At 36.5% G+C, this 12,041-nt stretch overlaps 1 protein-coding gene across 3 annotated transcripts in view; it reads right to left on the reverse strand.

The window, feature by feature from the left end:
- Positions 1–12,041, reverse strand: part of XRN1 (5'-3' exoribonuclease 1) — a 161,142-nt gene that overhangs the window by 89,298 nt on the left and 59,803 nt on the right. For all 3 annotated transcript variants that reach the window (XM_045851055.1, XM_045851056.1, XM_045851057.1), the window contains exons 19-20: positions 9,206–9,309; positions 4,599–4,730 (exon numbers count right to left, since the gene is read on the reverse strand). In XM_045851055.1, the coding sequence (XP_045707011.1) occupies positions 4,599–4,730; positions 9,206–9,309 (236 nt within the window). The remainder of the gene's footprint in view (positions 1–4,598; positions 4,731–9,205; positions 9,310–12,041) is intronic.

Below are 12,041 nucleotides of genomic sequence, written 5' to 3' on the forward strand. Positions count from 1 at the left end.
CCTTAATCTAGACAATTCAGTTCCTGCCTATAAATCCAAGTAAGTCCACATGTGGGCCCTTTAAGAAGAATGCCTGTAATTCCAGCAGCCCTCTGTCAATCTTAGTCCCAATCCCTGCTAGCTTTCATAGCCAGAAGTTATGGGAACTTCTTTTCCTGGCACTGGGATGTGGGCTGGTGATATGGGGATGGGACCCCTTTTCTTCAGGGGGAACCTCCACTGCTGAGATCTCTCTTCTGATTTTTAACCACCATATGTGGGTGTGGGACCAACCTGCTCTGCACCTCCACTCCCCCCACCAGTCTCAATGTGGCTTCTTTTGTATATCCTTAACTACAGGACTTTTGTTCAGCTAGACTTCAGGGTCTCACCAATGACTGTCCTGTAGTTTAGCTGTAATTTTGATGTGGTTGCGGGAGCAAGCAAATATACCATCTCTCTACTCCACCATCTTGACCAGAAGATTCCTATATTCTTTTTTCATTTGACTTTTTTCTTGTCAGTACTTTGCAAGTTAGAAATCTTGCTTTATATTCCAATCAATGGTTACTTTTGAATTAAATTTTTAAAAACAATTCATACTTCCCCCAAATTTCTAAATTATACACAAGCTGTCTTATAACTATCCCATATCTAAAATGAGAATTAGTACTTGAAATTAATTCTTATTTTAATAGTTTCAGTGTTTACCACCAGTCCTTTGATAACTCTATTTTTTATGCTGATCCATCTCTTCTTGTTTGAAGTACAGGGTTTAAGCACTCTCCTACAAATTACTCTCTAAGTCCATCATCAGCTTCTCCATAATATCCCATAAAGTATTCCCTTGCTCCCTTCTCCCAGTCTTCTGTTCTTCTTTAATTCCTAAATCTTTTCACTCCATAATATCCTCCATATCCGCCTTCTTCAGTGAAGGTATCAACACTTCCCTGTGCAGCTCTTTCAAGTGGTATCCTCTTCATGTTTGTTTTTAAACTGTGTACATGGAGGCTAGGAGGTAGTGCTGGTGTTCTCCTAATGACCCCGTGTGACATTCAAACCCCTAACAGTAACTACTCTTTTGTGACTCCATGATTATACATATGATCTACCCAAGACCACAGCAGTTCCACAACCTCCCTGTCTCAAATAAGTCTCTCCTCCATCCCACTTCAGTCATCTATTCCCTTGGTGATCACTTGGGCCATGAAAACACCCGTTATGTTTTCACCTCCAAAATCATTCAAATACTTTGTCTAAAACTTCTCCATCTGACTTGCTTGTTCAACCACTCTGTTTTAATTTAGGATCTTTAGTCCACCTATCCTTACACTTTCTCCCAAACTATTAACCCTCTACTTTCCTCAGTTCTCTTTCTACCCCACTTAGATTCCACTGTCTTCCATTCCAGTAACATTCCTGTTAGTATCCTAAACTTCCTTGCCTCTTCATCTTTTTGTTGTGCCCATCTGGCAAAATCCAGTGCTGGTTAAATCTAACTATCCGCTTTTTCTAGACATATGATTGATCAGCTCAGCTCTACTATCAAAAGACAGAGCAATTACATTATAAGCCCACCAATAGTTTCATCCCATCTTCGTTAAGACTAGGTTTCATTTCACCTTCAAATGTACTGTTTTCCCTCCTTTTAAATGTTGTACCTCTCTTGTCATTTGTTTTTAAACATGACTGAATCTCCCTGAATAAACCCAAAACAACTCTATGCAATTCTATAGCCGTCTTCAGCTATCACCTATCCTATATCCTATCTTCAAACTATCTTATTGGTACCTTTTCATCAGAAAGGAAATCTGTTTCACAGGAATACAGAAATTTATCAGGCATATCATATGTGCATAATTTGAAGGTTTCTAAAAATAAAGCCATGTTATTTAGAAGTATCTGGAAGTATTTAATGTCTCATGTTCACAGAAAAAGGATGTGATAAATTTAGGAGAGTAAGATACATGGAGATAGAACTGAGATAAGTAATTGCTTCTATATTCTTGCTGTAGAAGTCTTAGAGCTAAGAATGATTTGTACAAGCATTATTCCTACTCACTGGAACCATGGGATCATCACCTCATTTTACTGACATAATTTGAAAAATCATAAATAAGTGAGGTAAACCCTCAGGGGCAGAACAACCATAGTCTTGTGATTTTCACCTTGGAAGACATATTACAAAGAGCTTAAGTATAGGGGGAAGGGACAAAATGTGAAACAACATGAGGGAGGAATACAGTTAAAGAAAAGCAATTTAAGAGAAGAATGCCCAGAATAAATAAACCTGAGTGCTCATGAACCTATGTAGTCTTGTCTATCCTTCTTTGTTGAGAAGAGATCTTGAACTAGTAGGTACTAGAATTCATTCTCTTGTGTGAACAAGACCAAGACCAACTGGTCAATCAGAACAGCTCTTGCTTAACCTCTTCATAACATTTTACATGACATAGTCCCTTATTTCTGAAACACTGTTTTTCTTTGATTTACATAATATAACATGTAAATCTCCTGGCTTTTCTTTTACCTCTCAGCTTGCCTCTTTCATTTCCCCTGCATCATCATCCTCGATACCATTCCTTCTTGATTCCAACACTCCAGCCACATTGGCCATCATATATGTACTGCTTTTCCTTTTGCCACAGGAACTTTGCATGTAATTTTCCCCTCATCCTGAAACATGCTGCTTTTACACTCATTACCTAACTCCTATTCCACATTCCGGTACTAGTTTAGTCAACATTTCCTCAAGAAAGTTTTCTCTGACTAGGGCAAATTCTTCCCTAGTTAGGTCAAACACTTGTATTATATGGTCTCAGAGCACTACTCCATCAGAGCAATCAGTCACAGTTTGATAAAAAAAATCACAACAAGACATTAATATCCATCTGCCATCTATCAGCCATAAGTTTCATGAGTGTAGGGATTGTGAGATTTTATTCACTTAGTAGGTATCAATAAATAATTGTTGAATATATAAACAAAAGTCTAACCAGGGCTGTCCAACCTTTTGGTGTCTCTGAGCCATACTAGAAGAAGAATTGTTGTCTTGGGCCACATATTCAATATACTGCAACACATAATTACAAACACATCTCATAATGTTTTAAGTAAATTCACAGTTTTGTGTTGGGCCTCATCATAGCCATCCTCACGAGCCATAGGTTGGACACCCCGGGAAACCCACATTATTTTGAAGAATTAAAAGTCTTAACTAAAATAATCTCTATTTCATTCAAACAAATATTTGCTGCTTAGACACCAGTCAGGAAATGAGAGCAGAGTGGTGACAAAAACAGATGTGTTCTCTACCCTTATGGAACACACTATCTAAAAAAAGAGTTATTGCCCTGACCAGTGTGGCTCAGTTGTGGCTGGGCATCATCCTGCGAAGTGAAGGGTTGCAGAAATTGAATTCCTTCAATTCCTAGTCAGGGCACATGCTTCAGTTCCATGTTCCATGGGTTCCATGTTCAGTCCTTGGCTGGAGCATGTTTGAGAGGCAACCTATTAATGTTTCTCTCTTCCACTGATGTTTTTCTCTCACATCACTGTTTCTCTCCCTTTTTCCTCCCTTCCCCTCTCTCTAAAAATAAATAAATAAAATCTTTTTTAAAAATTAAAAAAGAGTTGTTAAGGCCATCAAATAAATTTATTATTATGATTTTGTTACTAAGCTATAAATAAACTCAGAAAGATGTAAACTATACCAGGGCATCTGACTTATATTGTTGGAAGGCAAAAATATGTTCTACCTCTACTCTGAGAGCTTCATTTATCTCCTTCGTTTACAGTAGAAGGTTTTTTATGGTGTTTTAAGATTTAAGATTTTTCCTTGTTTATTCATCTTTGAGTAAGGATATTATAGCCTAGTATTAGCTCCATAATTGTAGAAGCGGTGTCTCCTTGAATTCCCTATTTCTCAGTGGGTGCTATTACAGTTTAAACAGGAAAGCTGAGAGCTATACATTTATAACACCATTTCATTTGCCACTGTGAGTCTCTATTGTTCTGTTTTGATTTAGGAAACCCTAGTGTTTGGATGAACAAAGAAAAGTACTATTAGGGCGGGATTATGGGACACAACACACTCCGATGACCCTGAAATCAAGCATTCTAAGGAAGGTTACCTTCTTAGTCATTAGGTTGGTACAAACGTTACATGTCTGAATTCAGGGGCATATGGGGCTTGGGTGGAGATGACTGGGTGAGGAGAGAAAGTGAGAACAAAGAACAGTCTTCTTTCCTAGTTTCATTACTTATGTGTGACCAAGGAATTCAATGGCCTTATGGATAGTAACACATAACTCTCAAATATAAGCAACAGTATTAACTATTATTCCTAATATTAGGCAATCATGTCTTTTTTTTCTTTCTTTTATTTCAGTACATAATGAAGTATTTTAGTGATGAACTGGGCAAGATGAACTATATCTGCTGCTAACCATTATTATTTTAAACTACAAGTCATTACTTTCTTAAGAAAATCTTAAGAAAACAAAATAAAGACATAGTATATAGAGAGATTACCATGTTAAGTGTAAAATAAGTTAGAGGATAAGTACATTAGATCCCACTCTAGTTCTGTAACATAAAATCCTTTTTATGACACTCACTGTTCTGAAATTCCTTGTACTTCTTTGGTCCAGTTAGATTGTTCTTTGTCCCCAAGATGAACCACTTTAGATGGTGGAGCAGCTCTTCCCAGATAGAGCTTCTGTGTTCCTGAAGGTTCTTCCAAGTAAAACCTTAAAAATTAAAATAAAAATTATATTTACCCCAAAACCTGTGGTTTATTAGATTTCTAGCAGTGTTAAGTCTTCAAAATTTAGAGGTTTCTATAAGGTATAATAGCACACACACAAAAAAGCCTCCTTTTAAAAAAAACATTAATATAAATTTCAGAGCAAGATCTTGTAAAACTATTTCAATCCAAATTTAAAAACAACTACTTTCTTTCTTAAGAAACTAAACTAATATATATTACAAAATATAAAGACTAAAAAGAACTCTCAAATTCAATAAAGTATTTTTGCTAAAAAGGTTTAACTTGATTCTACAAGCCACTATACCTGGCTCCAGTTTACAGGAAATATGTGGGATGGAGGACCCACTTAAGTGACACTAAGAGGAAATGACCAAGTAAATCCAGATCTACAAAATAACTGACTTGTACCCTTCAAGAAAAAAGGCTGGGAACTAAGTTCAGCCAGGTCCTAGGATACAAATCAACATAGAGAAATCAACTGTATTTCTACATACTAGCTGGGGAAAGTGAAATTTAAAACATTATACAATCTATAGTTGCTCCGAAGTAATTTAAATACTGATATATAAATCTAACCAAACATGTATAGGATGTGTATGCTGAAAAACAAAACAATGATAAATGGATCCACTGAGTCTGAAGACTCAACACAGTAAAGATGTCAAATCTCCCCAAATTAATGTATAGGTTTAATTCAATTCCTATCAAAATCTCTCCATAACTTTTGTAGATATACAATAATTTATTCTAAAATTTATATGGAAAGATGGAAAACCAAAAAGCTAAAAGAATTTTGAAAAATAAAAATAAGGTGGATGGAATAGCTTTACTTAAGGTTAAGACTTACTGTATAGCTCAGTAATAAAACAAGCACAGCGTGGTTCTGGCATAAAAACAGACATACAGATCAATGGAACAGAATGGAGAAAGAGCAGACCAACACAAATGTGCTCAACTCAACTAATTTTTAAAAATACTTCACAGTTGACATTCAATATTATTATATTAGTTTTGGGTCTAGAACATAGTGATTAGACATTTATATAATTTATAAAGTGATCCGCCTGATAAGTCTAATACCCCCATGGCACCATACACAGTTATTACAATATTACTGACTATATTTCCTATACTGTACTTCACATCCCCATGACTATCCTGTAACTACCAATCTGTATTTCTTAATCTGTTCAACTATTATCCCAGCTCCCCAACCTCCCTTCCATCTAGCAACCATCAGTTTGTTCTCTGAATCTATGCATCTGTTTTTGTTTTGTTTGCTCCTTTATTTTGTTCTTAAGATTCCACATATAAGTGAAATCATACAGTGTTCAACTGTTTTTGACAAAGGTGTAAAAGCAATCTTATGAAAGAATAGCCTTTTCAACGAACAATGCTGGAGCAATTGAATATTCATAGGCCAATGTATGAACCTTGATCTAAACCTCATACTTACAGAAAAATTAATTCACAACAGATCATGGGTTTAAATATAAGAAGAGTAAAAACTATAAAACTTTTTGAAACACAGATGAAAATCTTAGGAATCTAGAGCTATGTGAAGGGTGCTTAGACCAAAACCAAGATCCATTAAAGAAAAAACAAATAAAACTGCATCAAAAAGGCAGGGGGACTGAATTCTGATGATTCAAAAAGAATCCTCACAATTTCATACAAAAAAGCATATACCCACAAAGGAAAAATTCATACTGTTATTACATTCTCATCAAGAAAATTACATGACAGGACATAGTTAAGATATGTTTGTACAGATCTGAGGAAAAGTAACTGGGCCTCTATAATTCTAAATCTTTGTGGGAAGAAAACAAAACAGATCTTCTGGACATGTAATAACTTGGAAAACATAACATTCCCTCATTTTCTCTGAAAAAAGTTACTTCAGAAAATTCTAGAGACTTCCGGCCAAGATAGAGGCATAGGTGGACCCACCATACCTCCATGTACAACCAAGATTGGAACAACAACAATTTAGAGGCAGAATAACATCCAGAACTGACAGAAAATTTTTCTGAATGGAAGTCGGACAGCCAAGAAGTTGAAATAGACCCGTTCATCCAGACCGGTAGGAGGGGCGGAGGCGAGCAGCCGGGCGCGGGTCGCGGTGCAGAGAACAGGGAGAATTGGGCGCACAAGGCATCTGGGGTGCGCAAGATAGCAGCGGGTGGACCCTGAGTACACAAGCAGTAGCTGACATACCCAGTGAGGCAGCGATTGTGGAACAGGTCAGAGTGTGCAACCCCGGATCCCAGGGAAAGGACTGAGGTCCCATGAAGAACAGAGCTACCGCCATTGTTCCCTCTCGACCCTGCCCTCACATACAATGCGACAATCTAGCGACTGGGGTGCCCAGCCCTGGTGAACACCGAAGGCTCCGCCCCTCACCGTAACAGGAGCGACCAGACCCCCCCCCACAAATGGCTCAAACCGAAGAACACATCAGTGCCCCAGGACTCATCTTTTTAAGCGACCGAGAGATAGCCAATATATCAGATGCACAGTTCAAACCACTGGTGATCAGGAAGCTCACAGAATTGGTCGATTTTGGTCGCAAATTAGATGAAAAAATGCAGGTTACCATAAAAGAAATGAAGGAAAATGCACAGTGAACCAATAGTGATGGGAAGGAAACTGGGACTCAAAACAATAGAGTGGACCAGAAGGAAGAAAGAAACAACCAAACAGGAAAGAATAGAGAAATAAGAATTCAAAAAAATGAGGAGAAGCTAAGGAACCTCCAGGACATCTTTAAATGTTCCAACATCTGAATTATAGGGGTACCAGAAGGGGAAGAGGAAAAGCAACAGATTGAAAACATATTTGAACAAATAATAAAGGAGAACTTCCCCATTCTGGCAAAGGAAAGACTTCCAGGAAGTCCAGGAAGCTCAGAGAGTCCCAAAGAAGTAGGACCCAAGAAGAAACACACCAAGGCACATCATAATTACATTAGCCAAGGCAAAAATGAAGGAGAGAATCCTAGAAGCAGCAAGAGATAAGGAGATAGTAACATACAAAGGAGTTCCCATCAGACTGTCAGCTGGTTTCTCCAAAGAGAACTTGCAGACAAGAAGGGGCTGGAAAGAAGTATTCCAAGTCATGAAAGACAAGGACCTAGCCCTGGCTGGCGTAGCTCAGTGGATTGAGCACGGGCTGCAAACCAAAGTGTCGCAGGTTCGATTCCCATTCAGGGTACATGCCTGGGTTGTAGGCCATGACCCCCAGCAGCCGCACATTAATATTTCTCTCTCTCTCTCTCTCTCTCTCTTTCTCTCTCTCCCCTTCCCTCTCTAAAAATAAATAAATAAAATCTTAAAAAAAAAGAAAGACAAGGACCTATATCTCGGATTGCTCTATCCAGCAAAGCTATCATTTAGAATGGAAGGGTAGATAAAGTGCTTCTCAGATAAGGTCAAATGAAAGGAGTTCATCATCACCAAGCCCTTATTTTATGAAATGTCAAAGGGACTTATCTAAGAAAAGAAGATTAAAAAAAAAACATGTATAGTAAAAGGACAGCAAACTCACAATTATTAACAACCATGCCTAAAGCAAAACCAATAGAAACTAAGCAAACAACTAGAACAGGAACAGAACCACAGAAATGGAGATCACATGGAGGGTTATCAACAGGAGAGTGGGAGGAGGAGAGGGGGAAAAGGTATAGAGAATAAGTAGCACAGATTGTAGGTTGAAAATAGATAGGGGGAGGGTAAGAATAGTATGAGAAATGTAGAAGCTAAAGAACTTATAAGTATGACACATGGACATGAACTAAAGGGGAGGATGTGGGTGGGAGAGGGTATACAGGGTGGAGGGGAATGAAGGGGGAAATGGGACAACTGTAATAGCATAATCAATAAAATATATTAAAAAATGTTAAAATTAAAAAAAAAGAAAATTCTACAGACATGAAAATAAAATAAGAAATCAGACCAAGTCTACATGAAATAAAAATAAAAGACAAAGAATAACTTGTCAAAATAATCATAGATAAAATGATTGTGAACTTAAATAAATACATATTTAAAAAAATTTTAAATAATGTTTTTAAAAATTTATCATTTAAAAGAAACTTGGAGGGGGTATGGTAAAGGTAAGGTTATATATATGCTATTAATTCTTGTCACTAAGAGAAATATAGATGCTAAATAATATAGTGATAACTAGTAGAAAAGAATTAGACTACAAAACTTCCAAGCTATTAAAAGGAAAAGGCAAAAGGGAAAAAATAATACATATACCTAAAATATCTCAAGAGAGGTATAATAAACTGTCAACAATGGTTAAACTTCAAGTGGTGTGATTAGAGGACTTTCATGATCACTATACAGTATGAACATTTTTACAATAATGATGTCAATTAAAATATATCAGTAAAAGCTATTAAGTAGCAAAGCAAATATAAATTTTAAAAAATTATAAATCAAATCTTACTTGGTTTCTCCATCTGATACACCAACAACTCTAGCTTCTTCAAGATGAGGCCAATTAACAAAGACCGACTTTCCAAGCACTGATGAAGCTACATTTTCTACACTCTTAAAGTAAAAGCAGAGGAATTCATTTATATTTCAGGACCAGGAGAAAATTTTAAAGAAACAATATTATATAATTAAAACCTGGCTTGTGTTTATAATTATGTATTTAAAATCTATAAAAAAAGCTCCACATACATAATTAAAATAGATATACCATTTGCTCACTCAAGCCCATTATTCCCTATAATACCTATTCCCAATAGTTCTCAGTTGTGCTGCTCTTCTCAGTGTTACTCCAACTTAATTATTGCATCCACTAAAGTTTAGTTTTCTCGTCTTTAAGTTGTACCTGAATTGCTAACTACTCTTTTCTTTCTAGTACATTCTCTAGCATTTCTGGGATTTTTTTTTTTTTTTTTAGATTTCAAATTTTCCTTTCCTTTTCTAAACAATTATTTTTCAATTGTTTTTACCTGCACGCCTTTCTTCACCCTTTAATTTAGTGTGAAATCTGTAAACATTAACCAAGTGTACCTTCCTCTCTGCCAGCCTCTTCTTATTAGAGTATGACCAACTTACAAGTACATGACATTAGGGATCTTGCCTCTTGCTCATTTTCTCAACAGCCCTGGCAGCTGTTTGGCAGAGTGGTCCACTGATTTTAATTCTGAATGAAATTACTTGGTGAGAAAATAAGTTTTAGTAAAATCAAACAGAAGATCACCGACCTACAATGTATTACTGTCCATAATAATAGCTAACATTAGCAGAAATAATGTTTAGCAAGAACCTCAAGTTCCTAGTTCTGCTGCTGACTAGCTGAGTGAAAGTTCCGTTTTCAATGTCCATTTAAGTTTTTTAATTTATATAATTAAGTTGGATTAGTTTTTACAAAATTCCATCCAGTTATAAAATTCTATGATCCCATTATTTTCATGATTATCTTGTTTATTTTTCTTATGGAAATTAATTTTTTAAAAGCAGGGGAAACATCTAGAAAAGAGCTATTATTATTCATTGTCTCATATCAAATAGTCAAATAGTATAAAACAGAACCTAAGAAATCTGATTTCTTTTCACTTTGTGGTTGGTATAATGAAATAAGAACACTAGCCTTACAGTTAGGAATCCGGGATCGAAATGTGGGTTCTACCTGTTTTCAGCAACAGTTTCTTAGGTGACTCTTTTAACCCCACTGAGTCTCAGATTTCTTTTATGAGACAAAGGAATAACATCTACTTTACAATGTTTATTTGAGGATAAAATAAGATAATAAACACAAAAGCTTTGGTACACTATACAATGGCATAAATATTCTATATGAAATAATACGTATTTTTGAAAGACTTATTTTGTTTGTTTGTTTGTTTGTTTGTTTGTTTGTTTATAGGGGAAGGGAGGAAGAAAGAGAGGGAGAAAAACATCAATGTGTGGTTGCCTCTCACATGGGTCCCACTGGGGACCCAGCCTGCAATCCAGGCATGTGCCCTGACTGGGAATTGAATTGGAAACCCTTTGGTTCACAGCCCACACTCAATCCACTGAGCTACACCAGCCAGGGCATATTTTTAAAGGTTTATTTTATTCTCATTTGAGAGAAGGGGAAAAGGAGAGAGAGAGAGAGAGAGAGAGAGAGAGAGAAATGTTGATGTGAGAAACACTGATTGGCTGCCTCCTTCATGTGTCCCAACAAGGGATCAAACCTGCAACCCAGGCCTGTGCCCTGACCGGGAATCAAACCGGGGATCCTTCTGTTAAGGGACAACACTCCCACCAACTTAGCCACGCTGGCCAGGGCTATATGAAATAACATTTAAGTAAAAGTTATAGTTTAAAAAATAACATTTTTATTACTATTGGTTAGATAACAACTTCGTGGTAGAAACTGGAAGTTTAAACACAAATTTCATTCATTTTTTTCTGTTTATTAAGCTTAATCATTATTAGCAAATATTTCTTTAACAATTAGAGAGGACTATTTTTAGAGTTTTTGGTGGTAACTTAATTAACGTGAACAGAATGTAGTCATACATCAGAATGAGTATTCTGATAAATGAAATAAGTTTCAACATTAGAACTATGTTCCATTAATTATCCTTTTCTCTTCTTTCTATATATTTATTTCTGATTTCATTCTCCCAATCTTTCCTTTAGTTTTTGAAGGAAATGTGGTCCTTCTTTTCCAGATTAACCCTTTTGTTTAAGCCCTAGATAAAACCCTTCATTACCCCACATGGGGTCTTATCAGTAAACATCCCTTTCCTCTGTAGTATCTTTAATATCCACCTTCTTTTGCCACTAGCCTTACCTCTCTTCTACGTGAATTTCTCTTCACATGTGAAATTTCAGTATGTCTCTTCTCTATCTACCGTTTTGTTTCTAGCCTTCTTTTAAATGAAAACCTTAACCAAGGTCTTAATGCCTGCTACCTCTACTTTCCACCTACACGGTCCTAGACTAACCCTTAGAAACTGGTCTTCAGCTTCCATCAACCTATTAGAATGGAACTCTTAAAGGTCAACAATGGTGCCTAAAGGACAAATTCAGGCTTTGTTTTAGTTTTTATTCTTGAATTGTATGCAGCATCCACTCCATGATTCTGTGATACTACTTCATCTGGGAATCATTCTCTGCTACCTGCCTGAACACTGTGTCACTTTTGCTATTCCTTTCCCAACCTTTACAACTGTATTTCTTGATGCTGAGACCTTCAATCCTCAGAGTTCTTTTTCTTCAGGGAAATGATCCCCAAGATCTCAGCCATCACCTCCTTGCTGATGACTGTATATACG

The sequence above is a fragment of the Phyllostomus hastatus genome, unplaced genomic scaffold (genome assembly GCF_019186645.2).
Source record: "Phyllostomus hastatus isolate PE091 unplaced genomic scaffold, TTU_PhHast_1.1 phas_contig_86, whole genome shotgun sequence".
NCBI lineage: Eukaryota > Metazoa > Chordata > Mammalia > Chiroptera > Phyllostomidae > Phyllostomus > Phyllostomus hastatus.